Raw genomic sequence first — 24,656 nt, 5'->3', positions numbered from 1 at the left:
GCAGTGGAGAGAGGTGCCAGACCCTTCTTTCTTCGGGGTTCTCACGTGTTCCACAGAGTGTTCAACTCCCTTTACCACATACCCCCTCACACACCCATGACCTGCAGGAAGACCCTCAGACTAATTCAGGTGACACTGGTTCCACGCTTGTTAAATGCCATTCTAAAAATAGGGAGAGGGTATTACAAAATGTTTGTTGGCATCTTGTATTTGAGTTTCAGGGGTCCGGGGCTCAACTCAGAGGTGGGATGGAAGCAAATTTAAAATGATGCTGGTGGCTGAGTGTGGAGGGGAGGACACTTCCCTTCTGGCCCCCCCTCCTTCCCAGCGGGCCTAGAAGCAGGAGGCACCTTTGTCAGGACTGCCCCTTCTCCACCCTGCCCAAGGATACTCTCTATGACTTAGGTTGTGCCGGGTGGGGACAGCCACTGGCTTCTGGGCTCACCCCAGCCCTAGGTCTGCCTGGGCTTCATGCCACACTGGTTTGGTTGAACAGACCGAGCAGGGTGTTGGGACACCGTGTGCAGCCTGGCGGATTCCTGGGTGTGGGGAGGGCAGGCTGCCCCGCCCCTGGCCAGGGCCCTGTCACAGGGCCCACACTGTTGCTCCCAGCAACCTAGAGATTAGTGCAGCTGTTGGATGTCAGTTCTCAGCTGGGACAGGACTGGAGGGGAGGGTGGGCTCGAGAGGAGAGGAATGTCTGAGCTGGGCAGGGCTCCGAGGAGAGGCTGTTTGCACTTAGCCCTTCTTGCCTCCGGAGACAGAACAGGAAAAATGAAGCATGAAATCCCTTTTAAAAAAGAATGTCAGTGTCTCGATTAAAACACTGTAATGAGCAAGAAATCCAGTATCTCAGGAAATTGGCCATGGTGAGCAGCAGCTTTAATAGCAAGGTATTTTACAGGTTCTGATGACAGGGGTTGGGCCTGCTGGCAGCTCGGGAGTGTTAGTGCTAAGAAAGGCTCCCAGGGGAGCCGCTGTCCAGTGTGCAGGCATCAAGAATGTGGCGCGGGTTGTAGAAGGAGCTGGGCACCTGCAGATAACTGTCCTCGGAACTGACAGCATAGCAGTGGAGCAGGGAGGTATTAAGCTACTGGCTCCATCCTAGCTGTCTGCCAACTCTGTGGTCTCTCGAGAGTTCAGACTCAGTTTCCCCATCTGCAAAATGGATTTCAGGACTGCTGTGAGGGGGAAGAAGACAATTCACAGTCCATCATACTGTAACAAATGCTGAATGAGCATTTACCTCTGATACTATCATTTAGAATATGCCCTTTCTGGTATTTTAAACCTTGCAACGTTTACAGTTACGGTTTGTGTCTCTTTTTGGGTCGCCCATTCCAGTGAAATTGAGAAGTCAAATTCCAGACCTTCTCCCAGGTACTATTTACTTGACAGATAATATTAAAGCAGGTTTCCTTTATTTATTTTTATAAAGAGCCTCTTTTATCTAGTTTTGCTTTTGTAAAGATTGGGAAAACTGAGTGACTACTTAAATTTGGTTTGAGTCCTACCTACCAAGTTTTGTAATCCACCTGTGCGAAAAGTCACATATTTAAAAGCTTGAAGGGACTTGATACCTTTAAATAATAGCACCACACATCATTTTCCTTAGATTGTTGGAGAAACCTGAGATGCTAACAAAATGTGTTTCCTGATGTTTGAAATTTACCAAAGCATTCTTTTGAAAATACTTTTAGCATAGGGAAAAAAGTTTTTTCTTGTTCTGGAGAGTTAAGGTCACCTGATGAAGAAAATATTATTGTAGTGAGCACTGGGAGGGGCTATTCCCGAGATTGTTTAGCCACTAGGTTTATTTTTAAAAAAGCAAAAAACCTTTTTGGTAGCCTTGTTTTTCATTTCTGTAAATCCCATTGCTGATAAATTTGCCTTCAGGGCTGACTTTCAATCTTGGATGTGTATACATGCTCCCCGCCCATTTTGGGTGCTTTGGGAAAGTTGTTTAGAAGCTTGTTGTTAGGCCCTGGCTGGGTAGCTCAGTTGATTGGAGCATCTTCCCACACACCAAAAGGTTGTGAGTTTGATTGTCAGTCAGGGTACGGATGGGAGGCGACTGATGTTTCCCACATCGATGTTTCTCTCTCTTTCTTTCTTCCCTTCTCTAAAAAAAAACATTATCAATAAAAACATATCCTTAGGTAATGATTTTAAAAAACAGTTTCTTGCTATCATACTTCTAATATCCCTTTCATATGTAAAAATAAAATAAAAAGTAGCAGCTTTTTAGTGGTTATCAGTGCTTATACCTTTACTTATGGCAGTTATTCCTGATAAGTGCCTGTTATCCCTACTGTGAGCCATCAGCACTGCTGGCTCTACTCAGGGTTCCTTACCCAGAATACCAGACCATGACAGCACATTGTCACACTGCACGTCTTCCCTGCCCAGAATTATGCAGTGTTCTTAGAAGAAAAGAAAATGTTTTTTTTAAAAATGTTTTTTTATTGATTTCAGAGAGAGGAAGGGAAAGGGGGAGAGAGAGAGAAACATGAATGATGAAAGTCATTGATCGGCTGCCTCCTGCGCGCCCCCCACTGGGGATCGAGCCCACAACCTGGGCATGTGCCCTGACCGGGAATCCAACCATTACCTCCTGGTTCATGGGTCGATGCTTAACCACTGTGCCACACTAGCCAGGCAAGGAAAGAAAAAGAACAGATACTGTGGTGCCCTGCCTCGTTAGGCGAGCTGTGGTACATGTCAGTTCTCAACTCAATGAGTTTAAAATGTTAACTTTTGTTTGTTTGTTTTTAAGACTAGTCGTGGATCTGGCTATGAACAAGAACATCATTTATTTGCAATAAAGTCCTTTGAGGATTGAAAGGACAAACCTCAGCTAACAAAGGAGAGTATTTCCTGGGCCTGCCTGCACTGGCTGGTTCCAGCCTTTCCCTTGCTGTCATCTTGCTGTGGCAGCCAGAGGCAGGGGTTGAGTACTGGCTGGCAGGCCAGGTCTCTCTGTGGCTTTAGGACCCGGGCAGCTCGCCGCTGTAGTGGGAGTCAGACTTCTCTACCATGTTAACAATGTGCTCTTTCTAGCCCGGCCAATGTCAAGGTCAGAGCCGGTGTGCTGTGGGATTTTGCTTGTTTTGTTTGATTTCCAAAAGAGAAGGGACAAGAAGAGCTAAAGTATACGTTGAAGGCTTTGCGGTCAGGGTGCCTCCCTCCAGCTTCCAGTGTTGGGAGCCCCCAGTCCTGCCATACCAGGGGCCACAGTGGAAACTGGGCTCACCCCCACTCCCTGCATGCTTCCCTGGGGGCACTTCTGTGCCCTGGGTCATACCTCCCCCCCCCCAACCTCAGCCCCCTCCTATGTGTGCTTCACACCTTCCCAGGCCTCTTCAGTGACATTACAAGTGGTGCTAAGGGAGAGGAGATATGTCTCAAGGCAGCTGCTTTTCCTGTCTGCTATTCAAGAGAGCTCAATTCTGCATGCCCCTGAAACTATAGCTCCTCCTCTCCACCCACCCCTAACAGAGCTGCTAGATCCCCGCCCTGCTCATAGGAACCACCTCCAGGAAGCAGCCCTGTGAGAGGCAGGGCCAGGGCTGGGATGTCACGTGGGAGGAAGGGGGATACTCAAATCTACTTAAGTATTCTAAATTAAGTTTTCAGACTCTCTCATAAAGGCATTTGCTGACATGTGCTGGGATTCAAGTGTTTTCTGGGTGAAATAGGCTCTGGTGAGCTGCCTTGGGGCACAGAAGCGTGTTTCCTTGAGCAGAATGATGGGGCGTTCATACAGGTGATCACCCGTTTGTAGTTGAGGACAGGCTGCATGGCACGTTAGCATTCATCCCTGTGTTTCACGTGGACTCTTACCTTTACTTAAATTATCCTTGTTTTTCCACTGATGAATTTTTGTTTTCCTTAGAGTACCTATTTCTGTATGTGATTTAAAAAGGAAAGAAACAAGTTTGCTTTTAGAAGAGTTGATGGAGTTTTATTAGCTTGTTTAAGTCCTACAACTAGATAAATTTACTCCCAGATGCATTCGTCTTACTGAGAGCGTAGTTTCCATTTTGTAAAAGCTACCCTCAGTTTCCTACGTAGGGCCATCTCTGTTGCCAGAAAATCAGAAAACAGCCTCTTGGGTTTGTAAAACTTCCCTGTGGCAGATTGTCAAAATCACTTGCAAAATGAAATAGTCCTACAGCGCTCCCCTCTCCTAGGACTCTACAGTTCTACTCCATCGATACATTTTGCAGTCATGCTCTTCACAAGTTCCGGGCAGAGTTGAGAGATCCCCCAAACTAGGGGTAAGGGGAGAGTTGTGGGGACCACCTGACCAATGGCTGTGGTCTTAATGAAGACTGACAGGCCCAAGTGAGGTTAGCAAATACCCCAGGAACCGTGCCTGCGCTGGCTCTGCATCCAGCAGCATCACTTACAGATGCACAATGACCTTCATTGTCCTTGAAGAGCTGCTTAGAAACAAAGTTGCAGAACTTTCTTCCTGGGGCCTTGGGAGGGCTGGTTGAGCGGGGTGTCTCTGGCTGACAAAGGCTGATCCAAATGTTCAGGGTGATGGGTTTCCTCACTGGTTTTATTTAGGTCTGTCAACAGGTGCTGAGTGTGAGAGGGGAGGCAGTGTTTTTCTGTGGGTGTTTTTTCCTTCCTTTTAACTTTTTTTTCCTCTGCCACTTTTGAGCAGCTTGTGTGTGAGATGACACTTTATCTTCTTGGAAGTGAAATGGGAGCCCCTTGGTTGAAATCCCATGAAAACAGAGGTGTGAAGTTGTCGATCTAGGGCCTTATTTAGACGTTGTTAGAAAGCTCTGAGTGTGTGTACGGGCTTCTCTTCGTGAGCTGTGGCTCCAGGAGGGTGGGGAAAGTGGTGAGGAAGCAGGTATTGTAGGCGTATAGCAGAGGGCTGACCAGGAAGAACACACGTTTCTCCCCAGGATCTCAAAATTAAACAGAAGTAGTAGAGACGATTATGAAGTTCTCAAGAGTGAAAAGAGAAAACACATCCTTTTGAAATTAAAATTCCATTTTCCTGCATTTTCAGTTTGCTCTGATTGCCAGGAAATGAGCTGTTCCTGATTTTTTTTTTTTTTATGTTCTTAGCAATATGAAATAATGTTTAAATCTGTAATACTACCTTGCAGTTTTCCAAAGATTTTGTTATCTGTTACAGTAGCTCTAAAGATCCCCATCATACAGATGAGAAAGAAAACAGGCTTAGAGAAGAAAGGTGAAAGCTCTCACAGGCTTGTAGCTTAAGGTGTTTATAGATTCAAGATCCCATCACTTAAGTCTCAGTATAATTTGTTTTTCAAACTTGTCTATTAGTCACCTGGTGTGTTGTTCACATACAGATTCCTAGGTCTGTCTTCTTACGTGGATTCTGGTTTCTTGGCAAGGTCATGAGGGGATTCTTATCTCAGGCATGTTTGGGGAATTTTACATAGTAGGCAATTAAAATGCAGATGAAATAAATCCTACAAGGTCACACAATCTTCCCTTCCCCACCCAGTGCCTGTGGTCCCTGGGCCCATCCCCCCACGACTACACAGCTGCCTTCCGCAGAGGACACAGAGTGGCGGTTGGCACTGGTTTATTCTGCCATGTGTTCATTGAGCACCTACTATGTGTGAACCTCTGTCCTTGAAGCCAGAAACAGGAGGGATTATAAACTGAATAAGAGAATAGAGGAAGAGAGAGATGTGATGAAAACTCAACCTTATTAAAAATTAATTGCTACAATAGAAGTGCAGCAAATTCTGATTGCCCTATTAAGAAAGACTCTCTATTGTTTTTATAAAACCGACTTATGTTGCCTCTCACACTGAATATTCATGTCCAATAGGTTGTACACTGGTGCAGTAGTCTCAATAGTGGAGAGTATTCAGAAAGGTCTCTAAGGTACAAAAAAAAAAAATAGAACTTTCTTATCTCACCCTTTAATTTTTTCTGTTTTCATATTTTATAATGTACCCGGCTTGTTATATATACATGCAAATATATGTGTATATAAATACCTATACATAATATACCCATATTTCTCAGTTAAACAACAAATAGATGTGAGGTGCTTGCTCAAAAGCTTTAATTATAAGGTGGTGTACAGTTCAGAGAGTTTGCATCCCACTTGTTCACCTTTTACAGTTGACTTACATGCTACCAAGAGTCAGTATTATTTCTTCCCAACCTTTTTGTTCAGTAATATTTATAATTATTTACTACAATTTCATTAAATTTTATATGAGCCAGTGAAATATTGTTTTTAAAAAAGAATAGACTAGCCCTGGCTGGGTGGCTGACTTGGTTAGAGCATCATCCCATACACCAAAAGGTCACAATTTCGATTCCCAGTCGGGGCGAGTATGGGAGCCAACCGATTGATGTTTCTCTCTCATATCAATGCTTCTCTCTCTCTCCCCCTTCCTCTCTCTCTAGAATCAATAAAAACAGGTCCTCAGGTGAGGATTTAAAAAAAAAAAAAAATCTAAGTTGAGCAGACTTGGTTATTGTCCAAATTGGCCTCTTTTTATGTCGTATTTAGAGTGGGCAGGACTACCTGTAAACAGTCGAGAGAAATAATTGTAAAAATATAGGATTCTGGTCTAGTTTGGCTTGGAAAAATGTAGGTTCTTGCTCTCCCTTGAATCTAAACTGGGAATCAAAGATGTTATGTTATGAGTATGATTCATGCAGCGACAGGAACCTGGAACTTCACTCAGTGGAACTAGCCTCACACATACGATGGGTGAATGGGTGTCCAGTCAGTTCTTGTTCTTCCTGTACTTATTTTCTGTAAGGGCAACATGAGCACAGAATGAATGCTGAACCATTGCTCCTAGAGGAAACACGGTCCCAGCATTTCATCAGCTGATCAGTAGTACATAACCTCATTTTATTTGTGTTTCTGTTTAAGGACACCTTATTTAATAAATAATACTGACTCATTAACACTGAACTCCCAGCCAACAGCACTACACTCATGCCTGAATGAAGCTTATCTTAAACAGGTATTTTCTCCATAAGACACATCACACCCTCTTGCACTTAGGACACTAGACACACTTCAGCACTGTGCCCGGGGGCCATTTTATGCAGCAGAATCACCAAAAAGCACTATAAATAGATTGTGGCACTCAGTAGATGGCAAAAAGACACTTGTTTACAGTTTGAGAGCTGAACAAGAAGGCAGAGTGTCTCCTTTTTTTACCTCAGCTGGGAATATGTGCCATGGGCAACTCAAATTTTTCACAGCGCTGTGCACATCTGTGAATGATCCAGAAAGCGCTGCAACTACTAATTTGGGGTTTACAAGTAAGTTTTAACAAATAGACAAATTCACAAATACAGAATCCACAAATAATGAGGATCAACGGAATGTGTTTTGTCAACCAGTGATTGGCACCAATTCAAACACCAGCAGGAGCCCCCAGTTTGGGGTGTGGTGAAGAAGGAAACTTTATTTAGTGCAAACAGCTCACAGATAATACAGCATGGCTGTGAAAATGGCAGTTGTGGAACAGCTCCCTGTGAGGCTTCCTGGGGGTCAGGTGGCCCTGAGGCCAGGCCCCTCTTCAGCTAGGCAGCTCTGCTGTGATGGGCCTGCTCTGCACAAGTCAGTTCCACTTGCCTGTCTTCAGTGTTTCAGCCCCAGCCAGGGAAAGGCAGTCTTTTGTGGAAAGTGTGCTCCAGAGCCACAGGGGAGCTGGCTTATATAGACAGAAGTCCCCGCTCCTGGCCCCTGATTGGTTAGAATAGAGCTGCTCTGATTGGTCGGAGCTGTGCATCCCAGATTGGCTGGGGAAAGCCTCGACCCTATTGGTTGAAATAGGATTCCAGGAAACCCTCATAAGGGCTGGCTCAGGTGGCAGGAACCCAGTGCCGGCTGGCAGTTCAGTGAGGAGGCCTCTCTGCTAAGTGCAGATTGCATGAGAGGCCCCTGTGCAGAAATGGCTGCTGTGCTCTAGGGTTTTGTGCGTGTGTTTGTTTTTTGAGCCCAGTTGACCACCAGAAGCCCTTCTTAGTCCTCAGGGTTTCTGGTTTATTTAACTATATAGATTAAATAAAAAATTTAATATGTGCATGAAGCATTTTTTATGAGCAAGTCCCCCTCTTTACCTGACTTTGATTAACGAGCCCTTCTCTGCAGGGCATAGTAAACCCTGCTGTCTTCACAGGGGAAAGATGAGCTTAGGAACAGGCCTGGACTTTCAGGTGTGATTGAAGGATCACTCAATCATTGAGTCTTACTAATGCTGTTTGTCTCACTAGGTTGTTAGGATGAAATGAGTTTAGGTATTTGTTGCAGCGACCCAGAATCCAGGACAGTGCCTGGCACTGGTAAAAATTAATTTAAAACACTGCAAATGTTCTACACAAGATGTATGTAGGCGGTGCTAATTATGAATTCTGGAAGAGCAAGTTAGTGTAGACTTCAAGCAGAAGGTGCCTATAGGGCCCACTGTGTTATAGCTTGCCCCAGTCTTTCTTACCTTTATCTCCTAGTCTCTTTCCAGGCACAGCACAGACCAGAGTCCATCTCCCACAGTTCCCCAGACCTCACCTGCTTACCCCCCAGGCAGGACAGAGGGGAAAGGGGAGAGAGAAAATGTGAACTATCTCTAGTTCATAAAGTAGCAAACCAGATGGACCATAGACTTGACCACCCAACCCACCCTGGGTGGCTTATTCTGCCAGCCTGTAAATCCCACAACGTGGGGCCTTCCTGAGCCCTCCAGACCCCTGGCCCCTGTGATTGTCCAGTGCATTTCCTGGAGAAATGGGCTCCTTTACATGGCCTGTGCCACAGTGAGATTCAGTGTCGGGGCTTCTCTTCTGGAGTTTCTGTAGACTGAGCCCCCCACACACAACTGTTGCAAGTAGTGGTTTGGACATTGTTGAAACTTAGAAAAAGAAGCAAAAATTCAGCCCACTCTCATTGGCCATTTGCAATGAGATGGTTTTTTAGATGTGTTAAGGAACATTTTGGACACATGCAGAAGTACAGAGACTACTCTAATGACCCCCCCATACACTCATCACTCAGTTTCAGAAATTATCCACCCACAGGCAATTGTGTTTCATCTCTTCCTCACCCCAGATGATTTCAAAACAAAGCCCAGGCAACACATTTCATTTATAAGTATTTTATTACATATTATAAAGGAAAAGGACTTTTTAAAAAATGTAGACAAGGCGTTATTATCATCTAAAACAGCAATTTTCAACCTTTTTCATTTCGTGGCACACAAACTAATTACTAAAATTCTGCAGCACACCAAAAAATATAATTTTTGGTAATTAGACAGAAAAAATAAGGTATAATTTTGATTCATTCACACTAGACAACTATTGTTGTGTTGGCTATTTTTTTTTTTTTTTTACAGTCTAAGGAAAAAGAGGTTAGTGCCCCTGACTAAATAGTCAGGTACTGCCTGTTCTAAAGATTCTTGCAGCACACTGGTTGAAAATCGCTGATCTAAAAAATTAAAAGTAATATTCTAACATCATCTAATATCTGGTTAGTGTTAAATTTCCCCAGTTCAGATATTCTCTCATCCTTTCAATTCAGTACAGAGCTCTCAGCAGACTGGTGACATGGTGATGGGTTGGTGACCACATGGCTCATGCAGTTGAACTTGAGCCTGGGAGGACTAAAGCCAGGGTGATAGAAGAGAACGTGCCCTTTCCAGGGCAGCAGGACAGGACGGGGCGGCCATGGGGCTCTGAGGGTGGTCACCCCCTGGAGTATGCAGTGTGGAACTTGACTGTGTTCCAGCCAGAGTGGCTGCAACCATTCTGCCTCCCTACTTAACTGCCTCACAGCCTGTGATGCAGTCTCTGGTACTTTGGCAGGGAATGGTCCCTGGGGTTTGGGGTTCGCCTGGGCCCTCTGCTGTGAGAACTTTCAATACCTAGAGGTATTTGGGGCTCTCAGAAGCTGTCTCTTCCCCAGAGCCTTTATCACCCTTGGCGAGCTGCAGCAGAATTCCCTCAGGAGTTGCGCATTTGAGTGGCGGGGAGGATTCGGTATTCCAAACGAATTGAATGATGACAGGAATCTTGATGGCAAGATGCGGCCGAGTTAGCGGGGGCGATAGGAGAGGCACATCTACGGCGGGACGCCCTGCCGTGGCCTGCCTCTGCGCGATAAAGGAGGCAGAGTTGCACATACTTGGCACTTCTTTCTTTCATCGCCCGATGAAAATGAGCTCAGCTGCTTCATGGGTGATTTCGTTATCTATTTCCAGAGAGGCATTTTGAAGCGAAAAAGGTTTCCACTGAGGTGTATGCAGGGACAGATGGGCTTATATGGGTAAATACTGGAATGATCTTTGGCACACGGCACTGTGGTCATGGGAGTGTGCCCATGAAATTAGGCTAATGTGACTGAGGAAATTTTAATTAATTTAAATGTAAATAACCATGTGTAGCTCTAGTGACAGTCTAGGGAAGTGATTTTTCAACTGGTGTGCCGCAAGAATTTTTAAAACATGCAGTATCTGACTATTTAGCCAGGGGCATTGACCTTTTGTTCCTTAGATTGTCAAATAAAAAAGTGACAGCAACCAACAACAATAGTCATCTGGTGTGAATGAATCAAAGTTATACCTTTATTTTTTGTCAGATCAGCAAAATACATTTTTTTTGGTGTGCCGCAGAATTTTAGTAATTAGTTATGTGTGCCCTGAGATGGGAAAGGTTGAAAATCGCTGGTGTAGGGGATGTTGGTGACATCCTGATGATTGTATAGTTCTTAAGATGGTGGTTCTCAGCAAAGACCTACAAGACAACACTGGTGTGAACGTGGAAAAAGTATTGAAAAAGGGTGTTTCTGATGCATCCATGTGACCCGGGACATTTAAGGTGAAGGAGGAGGTCATCTCTCAGGTGCAGCGTGATGATACTAAGAGGGACTGCGTTTGTGGGAGGTTTTCTAGAAAAGGGAGACAGCGTCACGGCACCAGCTGTGTGACCTCAGCCTTAGCGTTTTCATCTGTGAGACGGAGGCCAGGATGCCCGCCCACCTGCCGGGACTGTGCCACTGCCCTGTAGCGTAGCCTGACTTAGTGTGGACTTAATAGGGGGGATCCATGGTTATTTTTCAGATAATGATGGGATGCTGATGGGATTGCTTGAGACACTGTGTAAATTTGTGCTTGACTTTCAGACATGTTTTGTGACTCGAATACATTGAGCAGAGGGAGTGAGAAACTGAAATGTCGCTCTGTGTGACATAATCGGGTAGAATAAGTAGGCCTGCGACAGTGTGCACACCTGTGCTGTCTGCAGAGATTAGAACCCAGAGGTGGTTAGGATTTAATTTTCTTTTTAAGGAAGAGATTTTTGTTGCTGACCATTAGCAGACGGGCTTCTTGATGTCATATCATTTCTATTTTTATTATTACAATCATTTGTTGTATCACTTTATTTTCATTTACTTATACAGTAAGACTAATGGGAAAGTGGAAATTCCGACTTGGCTCCCTCTTTATATCCTGTCCCTTTCTTCCCAGATGTGACATTTGCTGTGTCACCTTTCGAACACATCGAGGATTGCTACGTCACAATGCGCTTGTCCACAAACAGCTTCCCAGAGACTCGACGGGAAGGCCTTTCATCCAGAACAACCCTTCCATTCCTGCTGGCTTCCATGACTTGGGATTCACTGACTTCTCCTGCAGGAAATTTCCTCGGATTTCTCAGGTATGCGGATTGGGTGGCACAACCAGCACTCTCCTCCTCCGTGGTCTGCAGAGTTGGACTTAAATTCCTCACCCTGAGGTTTCCTTTCCTCAAAATTAGGTCCGTTAGGTGTTGTTAACGGAATTCAGTTTGGCCCTCTCGAAATTCAGTTTGGCCCTTTTAGACTTATTTGGGTTGTGGGTTGAGAGTGTAGGCCGCCTTTCATTTTGTTTTAAATTTCATATTCACTTGCACCTGAATCTAGCTCATCAGTGCTTTTGTCCGTTCTTTGGGCCCTACCAAAGTTGAATGTTTATTTTTAATTACATCGCAGCTTTAACTAGCCTTACAGCTAAATATTTCCGGTATTATAGTTTTTTTATTTAAAATGTTTTGGGTCGTTATTAACCTGAGCTGTATTTGTTCTCTGCTTTTAAAGCACCTGCTAAAACTACTTTGAAACTACTTTATTCCAATTTTTACTTTATTATTATTTTTTTAATCCTTACCCAAGGATATTTGTTCCATTGCTTTTCAGAGAGAGTGGAAGGGAGTGAGGGAGGGAAGGGGGGAGAGAGAGAGAGAAACATGATGTGAGAGACATATTGATTGGTTGACTCCCACGTGCGCCCCAACTGGGGCCGAGCCTACAACCAAGGTACATGCCCTTGGCCGGAATCAAACCTGGGACCCTTCAGACCGCAGGCTGACACTCTTTACCACTGAGCCAAAACAGCTAGGGCCTTTTTTCCAATTTTTAAAAATTGAGATAGAAGATATCAACAGTGAAATTCTTCCGATGCATAAGCCTCAAGCTCAGTTCCATATGTAGGCACCCGTATGTGTACACGCATGTAATCCCGGATGCTACTCTCTCTCTCCTGAGAGCACAGGGAGCTGGTTCTCCACCAATGGTAGGTAGTCCCCATCAGTTAGTTTTGCAAAGCACCCGTTTTTAAAAAGAAAATCCTACTGTCGTGGTATTACCACTTAACTATACTTCATTGCTTCTCTGCTGAGATAGATACCTTATGCCATTCATCAAAAAGACATGATACTTAAGATGCTTGTGGGTTTCCCTGTTCACTCCGGGAGTTGGCGAGCAGGGAAAGGTCAACTCCTTATGTGTTACGGAGAAAGCTGGATGCTGCGGCAGTTGTACAACAGATGCTTTCTGCATCTCAGTTTACGATGGTTTTTAAATGCTCCTCTTTATTTCCTTGCTTTTGCAGGCCTGGTGTGAAACAAACCTGCGAAGGTGCATCAGTGAGCAGCACCGTTTTGTCTGTGACGTCTGCGACAAGGCATTCCCCATGCTCTCCTCGCTCGCCCTACATAAGCAGACTCATGTCGCTATGGACCAGGGACGGGAAAGGCTGCAAGCCAAGACCCTACCTGGTGACGCCCTGGACCAGAAGGTCTTCCTGGCCTTCCTGGGCCTGCAGCACACCAAAGACGTCAAGCCTGTCCCGGCCGAGGAGCCCCTGCCGGATGACAACCAAGCAATACAGTTCCAGGCACTCAAGTGTCAGCTACCTCAGGACCCCGGCTGCACCAACATGCTGAGGCTGTCTCCTTTCGAAGCTTCTTCCCTGGGGGGATCTGTCACAGTCCTCCCAGCTACCAAGGAGAGCATGAAGCACCTGTCCCTGCAGCCCTTCCAAAAGGGCTTCATCATCCAGCCCGACAGTAGTATTGTGGTCAAGCCCATCTCCGGGGAGTCGGCTATTGAGCTGGCCGACATTCAGCAGATCCTGAAGATGGCAGCCTCAGCGCCCCCTCAAATCAGTCTTCCGCCTCTCTCCAAGGCCCCTGTCACCCCTCTGCAGGCAATTTTCAAACACATGCCCCCTTTGAAGCCAAAGCCCCTGGTCACACCGCGGACGGTGGTGGCCACCTCAACACCCCCCCCTCTCATCAATGCCCAGCAGGCCTCCCCTGGTTCCATCAGTCCCAGCCTGCCTCCACCGCCACTGAAGCTCCTCAAAGGCTCCGTTGAGGTGGCCAGTGCGCACCTGCTGCAGTCCAAGTCTGGGGTCCAGCCACACACGGCCATGCAGCTCTTCCTGCAGCAGCCACGGGTGGAGCTGCCTGGCCAGGCTGAGATGAAGACACAGTTGGAGCAGGACAGCATCATCGAGGCCCTGCTGCCCCTGAACATGGAGGCCAAGATCAAGCAGGAGATAACGGAGGGGGACCTCAAGGCCATCATGACCGGCCCGGGCAGCAAGAAATCGCCAGCCATGCGCAAGGTGCTCTATCCCTGTCGCTTCTGCAACCAGGTGTTCGCCTTCTCCGGCGTGTTGCGCGCGCACGTGCGCTCCCACCTGGGCATCTCTCCATACCAGTGCAACATCTGCGACTACATCGCTGCGGACAAGGCCGCGCTTATCCGCCACCTGCGCACGCACAGTGGCGAGCGGCCCTATATCTGCAAGATCTGCCACTACCCTTTCACCGTCAAGGCCAACTGCGAGCGGCACCTGCGCAAGAAGCACCTCAAGGCCACACGCAAGGACATCGAGAAGAACATCGAGTACGTGACCAGCAGCGCGGCCGAGATGGTGGACGCCTTCTGCTCCCCAGACACCGTGTGCCGGCTGTGCGGCGAAGACCTGAAACACTACCGCGCCCTGCGCATCCACATGCGCACGCACTGCGGCCGCGGCCTGGGCGGCTGCCCCAAGGGCCCCAAGCCCTTCGAGTGCAAGGAGTGCAGCGCTGCCTTCTCAGCCAAGCGCAACTGCGTCCACCACATCCTTAAGCAGCACCTGCATGTGCCCGAGCACGACATCGAGAGCTACATCCTGGCAGCGGATGGCCTGGGCTCCAAGGAGGCCCCGGTGGCTGAGGCCTCAGCGAGGATGGAGGAGGGCAGCGGGGCCTTTGGCGAGCTCAAACCCCTTGCCACCTTTCTGGAGTCTCAGAATGGCTATCTTCATGCGGGCCCCACCCAGCCTCCGCCTTCCCAAGTCTCTGTCAAGTTGGAGCCAGCCAGCAACTTCTCAGTAGACTTCAACGAGCCTCTGGACTTTTCCCAGAAGGGCCTGGCCCTGGTCCAAGTGAAGCAGGAAAACGCAGCCTTGTTCCTGAGCCCCTCTTCCTCGGCCCCCTATGACTGCTCCATGGAGCCCATTGACCTGTCCATCCCCAAGAACTTTAGGAGAGGAGACAAGGATTCGGCTGCTCCCAGTGAAGCCAAGAAGCCTGAGCAGGAACCAGGGAGCAGGGAGCAACCCTCTCCCTGTCCACCACCGTGCCCTACTCTGCCGGTGACCTTGGGGCCCAGTGGAATCCTGGAAAAACCCTTGGCCCTTTCAGCAGCAGCCTCAACAGCCACTACTCTGGAAGCCCATGCTCAGCCCCTGCAGGGCTCCCTTCAGGTCACTGTCCCTATTTACTCATCAGCTCTCATCAACAGCTCCCCTCTCTTGGGCAACTCCACCCTGATAAGCAGCCCAGCCTTATTGCGGCCTCTACGCCCCAAGCCCCCCCTGCTCTTGCCAAAGCCCCCTATGACAGAAGAGTTGCCCCCACTGGCCTCCATCGCCCAGATCATCTCATCGGTATCCTCGGCCCCCACCTTGCTCAAAACCAAGGTGGCTGACCCGGGGCCCACCAGCACCAGCAGTAACACCACAACTTCAGACAGCTTAGGAAGCACTGCCCCCAAAGCTGCCACTGCCCCCGCCGACACCACCAGCCCAAAAGAATCCAACGACCCACCCCCTGCTGCCAACAGTCCAGAGGCAGCTTCACCCACCGAGCAGGGGCCAGCTGGCTTGTCAAAGAAGAGAGGCCGGAAAAGGGGGCTGAGGAGCCGACCCCGCACCAGCAGTGGTGGGGTCGACCTGGACTCCAGCGGGGAATTTGCCAGCATTGAGAAGATGCTAGCCACCACAGACACCAACAAGTTCAGTCCATTTCTGCAGACAGCAGAGGATGATACTCAGGACGAGTTGGCCAGCACCCCCATGGACCACAATGGGCCCAGTGACGAAGAGCGGGGCAGCCCCCCAGAAGACAAGCTGCTGAGGGCAAAGCGGAACTCTTACGCCAACTGCCTGCAGAAGATCAACTGTCCCCACTGCCCACGCGTCTTCCCTTGGGCTAGCTCCCTCCAGAGGCACATGCTCACACACACTGGTAAGAGGGCCTGCCAGGCTGTGGTGCTACTTCCCGGCAGGGAGACTGGCCACCGACCAGGGTGAGAGGGAGAGGGAGGGTGGGGTCGAAAGCGGGGACCCTGTTCACATGACCCCATTCCCAGCTTCCCTTCCCTTCCCCCCTCCTTCCTTCCTTCTCTCTGGTTTGGTGGAACCCAGTGGTGGCACGTCAGGCATGCCTGTCCTCAGAGGAGTCATTTACCAGAACCAGAATTTCTAGGTTTATTAAGTATAAGCTGCATTTTCAGACTATCATTTTCTTTCCATTTAAAATGATGTAAGCCTGACAAAGTAAAGTGATAATTCTAATGAAAGGGGAAGTTCAGAAAAGGAGATGCCTCTTAGAAAGAAGTTGCCCCCCCCACACAGCCTCTCTTGCTGCCCTTTTTGGGTGACACTTCATGGTCGCCTTCAGAGTCTGGAGGAGCATACTTCTGTTCCCACTTGTTAGAAAGCAGATGGTCTGGGCCTGATGACCAGCGTGGCTCTTGCCCTGCCTCCTCCCCCCACCGTCAGCCTCCCCACCACCGCCCTCCCTCTAGGAGTCCTGTGCTTAGTACATAGACCCCATGCACATTTTCCTTGGGTGAGGCTGTTTTTCTTGGACAGTCTCTCCCTAGCAAACCGTCAGTCTCCACCAGAGGACTGGCGTGGCCGGGACTCCTTTCAAAAGGAGTTGTGCCCGTGTCCTTAAAGATGTCTGATACAAGTTCCCACTTATGAATCCAGTCATTTTGATTGCCTGGCTTTTGAATACCAAAGTTTTCTAGTTGGTTTAAAATTTGGTAGCATCTGAAACCAAACGAGGAAGATGGGAGGTTTGTTGAAGAGGGGCTAAGGCAGGGGTTGTAACTATACGCATGTTCTGCCCCCTGTCCCTTCACGTTCCTAAGCCCTAATGGCTGGCTGGCCCCGTCCCTGACATCCTGTCATACTGTGTTCTCGTAGTGGGTGGGCTGCAGACCTTGACCCATAAGGGGAGCGCTCAGGGTCGGTGGAGAAAACTTTCAGAGCCAGTCTTCATCATTGTCCCCTGAGGGCGATGTCCACATTTTGCCAAGAGGAAACGGAGGTTTAGAGAGGGTAGCTTGCTTGTGGTCGCCTGAGTAATAAGCAGTGAGTAGGAGAGCTTGAGGTCAGAGCCAGGGTCAGGGTCCCTGCAACTGCCCCATGGCCAAGGTGGTGTGGCTCCCGGTCCTCTGTCTGAACTTATATAGATCATGCCTCCTCCTTTCCTGTATCCTCACATGTCCCAGTGGGGAAGATTGGGAAGAGGTTTGAGAAAAGGTTAGAAGACAGATGTGGACCAAAATCCTATATATTAGAGATTTAATGACCACAGAATGGCATTAGCCACACGCACAGACACACACAAACATTGGTGCCCATTGGGCTTTTAACTTTCTTGGCTCTTTCACTGCTTCAGCTTCAAGCTACAATCTCAGCATTACCTCTGTTAAGTCATTTTATAGAGCACTAGGCTGTGCCTGGTGCTGTTAGAACGTTTCCCATTCATCAACTGGCGGAGCGGGGCAGAGCCTGGGAAATCATCCGATCACCCCCCTCCCACAGGCCAGTGGTTTTCTGGTCGGCGACTCCTGTTGAAGAATCTCTGAGCTGCCTGTCTCCTGGCTCCCCAGCTTTCTGTGACATGCCTCTCTAGAAACTTTGAAATAAGACTAAGGCTCACACATAAGAGAAATTAAACATGGGCTCTGAAATGATCCTGTGAACAAGTGTTATACAGGGAAGAGGTTTTGTGGGGGGTTTTAGTTGTAGCATTAAAATCCAGCTGCATTCCATCCTGTGCGCTTTAGATTGCATCTAGGCAGACTGTGTCTGTACCTGGAGAGAGAGTCTTCTCCCGACCACACAGCAAACACATAGAATCACCAGCATGTCTGTCCGTTATCTCGCAGACATGTTTCCCACCCATTCCACCCCCGAATGGGCAGCATTGAGTAGACCGGGATTTGAGTGACCAGCTAGGGGTTCACTGTTGCTCTGGGTGAGGGCACCTGGTTTCACCCTTTCTCTCTGCGTGGCTCAGGTTCTAGGAATTCTGTCTCATGAGGAAGTTGGTGTCGGCTGTCAGATTTCCTCCTTCCCCTCCTCTCCTGCCCACGGTGTCCTGTTGATCAGGGACATTTCCTGGTTCCTTACCTTTCTCTGCCTGAGCAGTGTTGCCTCTTTAGGGGAGCACAGTTCACTGTTCCTTCCTTTTCCCCCTTGTGAGCAGTTTGTGTGTTTTTAGGCCACAGGTGGAGGAGTGAGTGCCAGAAAAGCACAGCCAGCCCATGCCCACCCTGTCCTCAGCTTCCTCCTCTGTCACCTGTCCTCATAGCTCGCAGGGGCCGGGACCCTGCGTTGTCTCGGGTGCCCTCCAGTTCCGGCATTCTGGGATCCCTGGCTCACTCACTTGCTCCCGTTGGTTTTACCCCATTTCTTTACCAGCCTGGGGCCCTCCCCACTTACCTCTTCTACTCCTTGCTCACGGTCCACAAGCATCACAGTTGAAATCAATAAGATGTGCAAACCTCAGTATGTAAATCATTTCTGACAACAGGTGTGTTCGGCTGCTTGAACTTTCCTAAGTGGCAGCTTTGGCCGTTTAACTGAGCCAGCCCTGTGCACACCTCTGGCAAATACAGAAAGAAAGAGACCTTTCCTGAGAAGGTGGAGGGGTGGCGGAGAGAGGTGTGAGCTGTGAAGCCGCGTCACGAACCTTACTCTCAGTGTGCATTCTTCTCCTGTCTGTTGCCCCAGTGCCTGCCAGATAGCATTGTTTAGTATAAAATTTATTTCCTTTTTTGACTGTTCTGTGAGAGTAAAAACTGGTTGGCAGTGGTTCTTCCCACATTGGGTGGAGGGCTATCTCAGGTCGTTGGCACAAAGGTAACTCCTTATGCATACATGTACATTTTAAAACACCCTGCTAAAGCAGTAATTTGTGGCAGTTACCAAGTAAATGAAATCATTTGATACTTATCATATAGATGACCAGTCAACAAGTTTGAAACCTGTACAATTATAAAACACTGAAAGGGCTCATGTTTTCCTCTGTCCTTGCAATCCAGAAAGCATGCTGCTATTTAAAATGTATGACTTACGCAGTGAAATGTGAACTTTTTAAGACTCCCGTTAGTGTCCCTTTGGGAATCTCCATAATTTGATACAGTACTTCGGCGTCATTATTTTGTTTTCTGACTTTAGCATTAATGTGAATCTTTATCATGGGACATCCGCCTGGCTGTCAACCCAGTTATAAAAGTGAAACATTTACCAGCTTGAAAATTATAGAGTAAGCATGTAATAGGTAGAAGCAAGAAACCAGTTTTATTTAAAACCAAGAGTCGTATCATACTTCATAGTTACAGCCTCTGACTCGATTCCGCTCAGCCCAGTTCTCTCCCTCTCCTCTGGCCTGACTCCCAAGAAGCCATCGTGTTGCCTTTTGATAATAAAATGTTAAAGGAAAATATTTTTTTCTTACTTAAAACAGAGTCCACATAATTATTAAATATCATTTTCAATCTTTAGTGAAAAGGAAGAAAAATTTGGAGGGTACACAATTAACATTAAAATACTTTTAAAACTAGTCTTTACTCAAAAGCATGATTTTTTTTAAGGTCATTTTTATAATTTTAGCAGAAAACACTTACTGAGCTCTATAAAGGTAAACTTTAAGGTGATCCGAGGGTTCTCTTGATGCTGGAGGCCCTTGTGGAGTTCCTTGGATGTGAGCGAGCCAGGTCCCTGGGTCTCTGATCCCACCCTCCCCAGGCTTCTGATTCCCTGGTCTTTGACTGTTCTAGGCATATGTATTCTGTTTCTTTCTTTAATTAATTTATTTAATTTTATTGAATTTATTGGGGTGACATTGGTTAATAAAATTATATAGGTTTCAGGGGTACAATTCTATAATACATCGTCTGCGCTAGCATCTGTATTTTTAAAAAGCTCCAGGGTGATGTGGAACCATTGCCTGAAAGGGTCTTCCGGCTCAGGAGGGAATGGAGGTTCCCTCTCTTTGATTAGTACTGATGCTAGAACTTAGCGGGGCAGTGATTCTGTGGTGCTGGCTCGCACGCCAGCCCAATCTGCATGAGTGGCACCCCCAGAATTGTGGAGCTGGGAGGTGATGATGCTAGTCCTTCCCTCTCTGTGAAGCCCAGGTGCCAGGCCCATGCTGCGTCCATTGTCGTGAGTGCCTGGGTCTGTGCACCTGCACTAGTTGGCCTCCATTCATAGCTATCTAAACGGAAGGCTGAAGGCCCCCATGATTGGTTTCAATGGAACTGTGCAGGTCGACTTTCCTGCCAGTTCTTTTTTTAAAAAAAAATCTTTATTGATTTCAGAGAGAGAAAGAGAGAGAGAAACATCAATGATGAGAGGGTCGTCATTGATCAGCTGCCTCCTGCACGCCCCTCACTGGGGATGGAGCCCACAACCCGGGCACGTGCCCTGACCGGGAATCGAACCACAATCTCTTGGATCCTAGGTTAACACTCAGCCGCTGAGCCACACCCGGCTGGACCTGCCAGGGTTTTTTTCCCCCCTGATCCACAGTCATAATCAGATTTCATCAGTTAACCCAAAAATGTCCTTTTGAGCTACTTTTCTCCAGTCTGTAATCCAGTCTGGACTCATACATTGTATTTAGTGCCATGCCTTTTTGTTGTTTTATTATTTTATTTTATGATTACTGCTTTTTATTCCTGTCCTCTCACCCTCCTCCCCTTTGGCAGCCATCAGCTTGTTCTCTGTTTCCGTCTTGTTTATTGTTTGTTTTTGGGGGGAGGGGGTGCCAAATGGTTAATCCATTCGTCTATTGATGGACATCTAGGCTGCTTCCATATCTAGGCTTACTAGTAATGCTGCAGTGAACATAGGGGTGCATATATCTTTTTCAGCTAGTGTTTTTGTTTTCTTTGGATTAATACTCAGAAGTGAAATTGCTGGATCATATGGCAGCTCTACACGTGCATCTGATTGTGGCATTCCCAAGGTTACAAGACAGACATACTGGCTGCAGCTCTGAAATCCGTTTGTTAGTACACAAACTTTTTACCCTGTAAAATCAGAAACTGGGACCTTAGAATCTGGAGATTGGGGAAAAGCAGAAGAATCCAGTGATGCAGTAAACAATTTACCCCCATCTTCTCTCTCCCGAGGCCCACCTAATCACTTCCCTTCCCCCCTTCTTCCTTCCTTCCTTCCTTCTGTCCACACTTTCTACTCTGGTTCTTGCTTTCCCCGCCCCCACACATGCATGCAAACAAGGGACAAGTTGCAGAGAAGCCTGGCCTGCATTTTAAAACATCATGTTTACAGTACAAAAGGAATCCAAATAAAAGGAGAGGATAGGCAAACCAAGGCAGATAACTGCTGGGGAGAAGGAGGGGCAGGCTTCTCTCTCAACAAGTGACCCCTCTGGGGGGTGGCGGATAGGGCCGTGGAGTGCCTTCTTGGATTCAGGTCTGTTGAGCGGAGCACATGGTCTCCTAGTGTAGACTCGGGGATTTGTTGGTCACTTATTTGCTACTAGCAGGAGCCGAGAGCAGGAAACAGAACCTTTTATGCCACAAGCAGACCTCCTCCGACTTGCTGGCTAGGGGCACAGTGACCTTGGGCAGAGGTCACTGCCGGATGGCCCATCAAGTCAGACAGGAGGAGTCCTGGGAAGTCAGAACTCCCCACCTTCCTCTTCTGTGGGAGGCCAGGCCCACCTAGGTCAGGAAGAGGAGACTCCTCCAGACACATCCAGGGGTTCCAGATTCCCGCAGCAGGGCCGGGCGGGAGTAGTCCCCTTTGATTTTCCAGCGTGCACAGTACTCGGGATGCTAGAAATTATTACAAGCTGTCTTGTCCTTGTCACAAACTATGGGTGTTTTCTTACTGTGCTCTAAAATCCCTTCATTCACTTCCTGTTATTATTTTTTATTTTTAATTGTAATACTGTTGTTTTACTTTAAACATGTATCTTGGTTTCATTGTTAACTTTTAGTATTTTGAAGTCAAAATGTTCTTTCCATCCCACTCAGGCTAAGGGAAACGATCATTTGACTTGTTTGTGTGCAGGTTTTTTTTTAAATGTGTTTTATTTTCTTAAAAGAATGGGGTGGGGGAGGGGGGAGCAAATGCCAATAATCCCAGGAGAATGACTCGAAAGCGACTTTTCTTTTTCATTGCAGTAGAAAGCCAGATAAATATCTATTTTTTTTCCTGCTTCAGGTCAGAAACCCTTCCCTTGTCAAAAATGCGATGCCTTCTTTTCTACCAAATCTAACTGTGAACGCCACCAGTTGCGCAAACATGGAGTTACCAACTGTTCCCTGAGAAGAAACGGGCTTATTCCCCAGTCAAAAGAGAGTGATCTTGGACCCCATGATAGCACAGGTAGTGCTTCCAGGTGATGGAGAGGAGAGGGACAGAGGAGAGCCCATCGCTTAGCCCCGCTCACCTTGGTTAGCTTCCTAGCGAGCTCCGGCCCCCGAGCATGGCGGGGCTGCCTTCCCATCTCCCTGTAGGACTCCATTCAGGAAGGTGGGCCCTGCCCAGGCTGGGGGCACGCACGGGGGGCGTGGGGACGCCGCAGAGCCCCTGGGTGGCTGTGCTGAGCTGCTGGGGAAGATCGGTCGCCCTCCAGCAGACCCCTTTGTTCAGGCGTGGGCCTGCTGGAGGCGGGACATGAGGGAGGGTGTACAATTTCAGCTCTGGTAGCAGCACATCTCAAAGGGATGTGAAACCTTCAAGGCTTGGGGTGTTGTTTTCTCCGGCCGGGGTTCTGCCCAATCCTATGGAGCAGGGATGGGCTACACAGATGTCAGGGTATTGCAGGAACTAGGGATGCCCAGCCCTCGACTGGGAGGGGTGGGGTGTTTTTCTTTTCAATAACTCTCTTCCCAGTAAAACAAAACTTTGTCTTGTTTGAAAAAGCACTCTGCATGTCCTTTCCTTAATCACATCTCTGCTTGACTGAATCCGGGTATTCTCCTGTGCTGATATGCGCTTCCTTCCTCCAGCCCCCCACAGAGCAATTAACGCTGCCCAGTGCGCCTCCCGCCACCTTTTTCCCCCTCACAGCTTCTGCATTTACTCATGTCTTCTACTCAGTACATTTATCATCTCCAACTACTGGGGTTTGGCACCCTTCGTCCCCCAAAACTAAAAAAATTAGCTGCTGCAGGTCACTTAGACACACAGCTAGCTGGCCATTGGTTAATAACAGTCTTACAGGTATGGATTCAGTTCTGCAAATCTTGAAAGCTTGACATTCCCCCATTGCTTGAAGCAGGTGACAGTTCCCAAAAATGTATTTTTCTAGGGTTGTGATTGTGTTCTATGCTTCTGTCCCTCAGACTTTGATGAGGATGGGGTGCTGTGTTGTTGGGGAGTCCCTTGCCCCTGTCAGTGTGGACTAGAGGGTGAAGCTTTCATACCAGGTCCCCTTAGCCTTAGCTTTTACTGAGGTGGGGGCGCACGTGGATGGGTAGCTTATCCAGGAAGAGAAGATTTGATCCGGACCCTCTGCTTTTTCCCCACACCTCCCACCAAGCCCTAATGAAACGAGTCCTTGAACTGCCAGGCCCTCTGGTTAAAATCCACCCCACTAAGGGTATTAAAAATGCGGGTCAGTTTGCTGGCTGCACCCATAGCTTCCATTCCCACATAATTTGCCAAGATCTTTGAGTAAAAAAAGATGGGGACTCCCACGGAATGCTGCCACGACTTGGGTCCCTTGAGCCAAAGGTGGTGGACCATCTGCTGGTCAATCCCCAGGAAACCACAGCGACACTGGCAGAACTCGAGTTTGCTGCAGAGGATGACTCTCAGTGCTTAGCAGTGGGTGCTGCGGGACCGGGGGGACGGGGGCAGCCTGGTTTAGAACCAGCTTCTACCCAGTGGTCCCATAGGAGAGAGAGGAGGGGATAAGGGAGGTGGTCGAGGGGTGCCCTTGGTTTTGGAGTTTGCAGGTCTGAAAGTGTTATAATGAGTGCCGGGTGCACACTGAGCACACCGGGGTCGCACTGAGGAACCAGCCCTGGGATTCCTGCCATGAGGGGCCGCCGTGGAAGCCTGCACACACCAGCTAATCAGAGTTTATGTCTTAGCTTTGTTCAGCACCAGGTTTTACTCGGTGGGTGGGTTTAGTTTTTAAACCTGCAGTTAAGAGTTTTGTTTTTCCAAGTCCTCTCAGAGTCCTTCCTCACCTCCGCGCTGTAGGTTTTCTCTAAAGGAAAAAGCCTCTGGAAAAAGAGAATTCACTGAGAGTTGTAATGTGAAACCAGCAAAGAGAAAATATATGTTTGGTTTAATTGTGATCCCAGACCTTGCTGAGAAAGAGGGCCGAGATTGAAGAAGGGGAGGGAAAGGGTTGGGGAGGTGGGGCTCAGTGACTTCAGGGAGAATTTTTAAAACCAGGTGAGCATAATGGCGGGGTGACAGTTTCCTTCGGGCTCTCCCTCCCATGAAGTCACAAGCGGGGCCTTAGAGGAAGACCATAAAAAAACAAAGGCAGGAAATGACCAGGGAAGTTCTTGAGGGGTTTTCTAGGTTTATATGCCTGGGTTGCATTTTCTTAAAATCCCTAAACGTGTTTTATAACGTGGGTCTGACTTTATCCATCACATAAGGTCTTTCACGAAAATACACCCTAGATTTTCCCCAAAGGAATGCTGAAAACGCTATGGTGGGAGGCAGTTCTGCTTAAAGGGGCATACTGCTCATTCACGGTCAAACTGAAACTTGGCTCCTTTCTTGCGGGCAGAGGTCCCCGGGCTCACTTGGCCCTTGGGGAATACTAGAATGGTTTTTCCT

The 24,656-nt window shown here is 47.9% G+C and overlaps 1 protein-coding gene across 12 annotated transcripts in view; it reads left to right on the top strand.

Moving 5' to 3' along the window:
• RREB1 (ras responsive element binding protein 1) overlaps window positions 1-24,656 on the top strand; it is a 170,772-nt gene that overhangs the window by 138,323 nt on the left and 7,793 nt on the right. For 11 of the 12 annotated variants that reach the window (XM_081145040.1, XM_081145039.1, XM_081145036.1 and 8 more), the window contains 3 exons: window positions 11,502-11,691; window positions 12,903-15,816; window positions 22,071-22,235. In XM_081145040.1, coding sequence (XP_081001166.1) covers window positions 11,502-11,691; window positions 12,903-15,816; window positions 22,071-22,235 — 3,269 coding nt within the window. The remainder of the gene's footprint in view (window positions 1-11,501; window positions 11,692-12,902; window positions 15,817-22,070; window positions 22,236-24,656) is intronic. The other variant, XM_081145033.1, reaches the window with a different exon arrangement.

Source organism: Miniopterus schreibersii (assembly GCF_964146895.1).
Source record: "Miniopterus schreibersii genome assembly, chromosome: 8".
NCBI lineage: Eukaryota > Metazoa > Chordata > Mammalia > Chiroptera > Miniopteridae > Miniopterus > Miniopterus schreibersii.
Note: the sequence above shows the minus strand (reverse complement) of the source record. Positions and strands in the feature narration are given on the sequence as shown.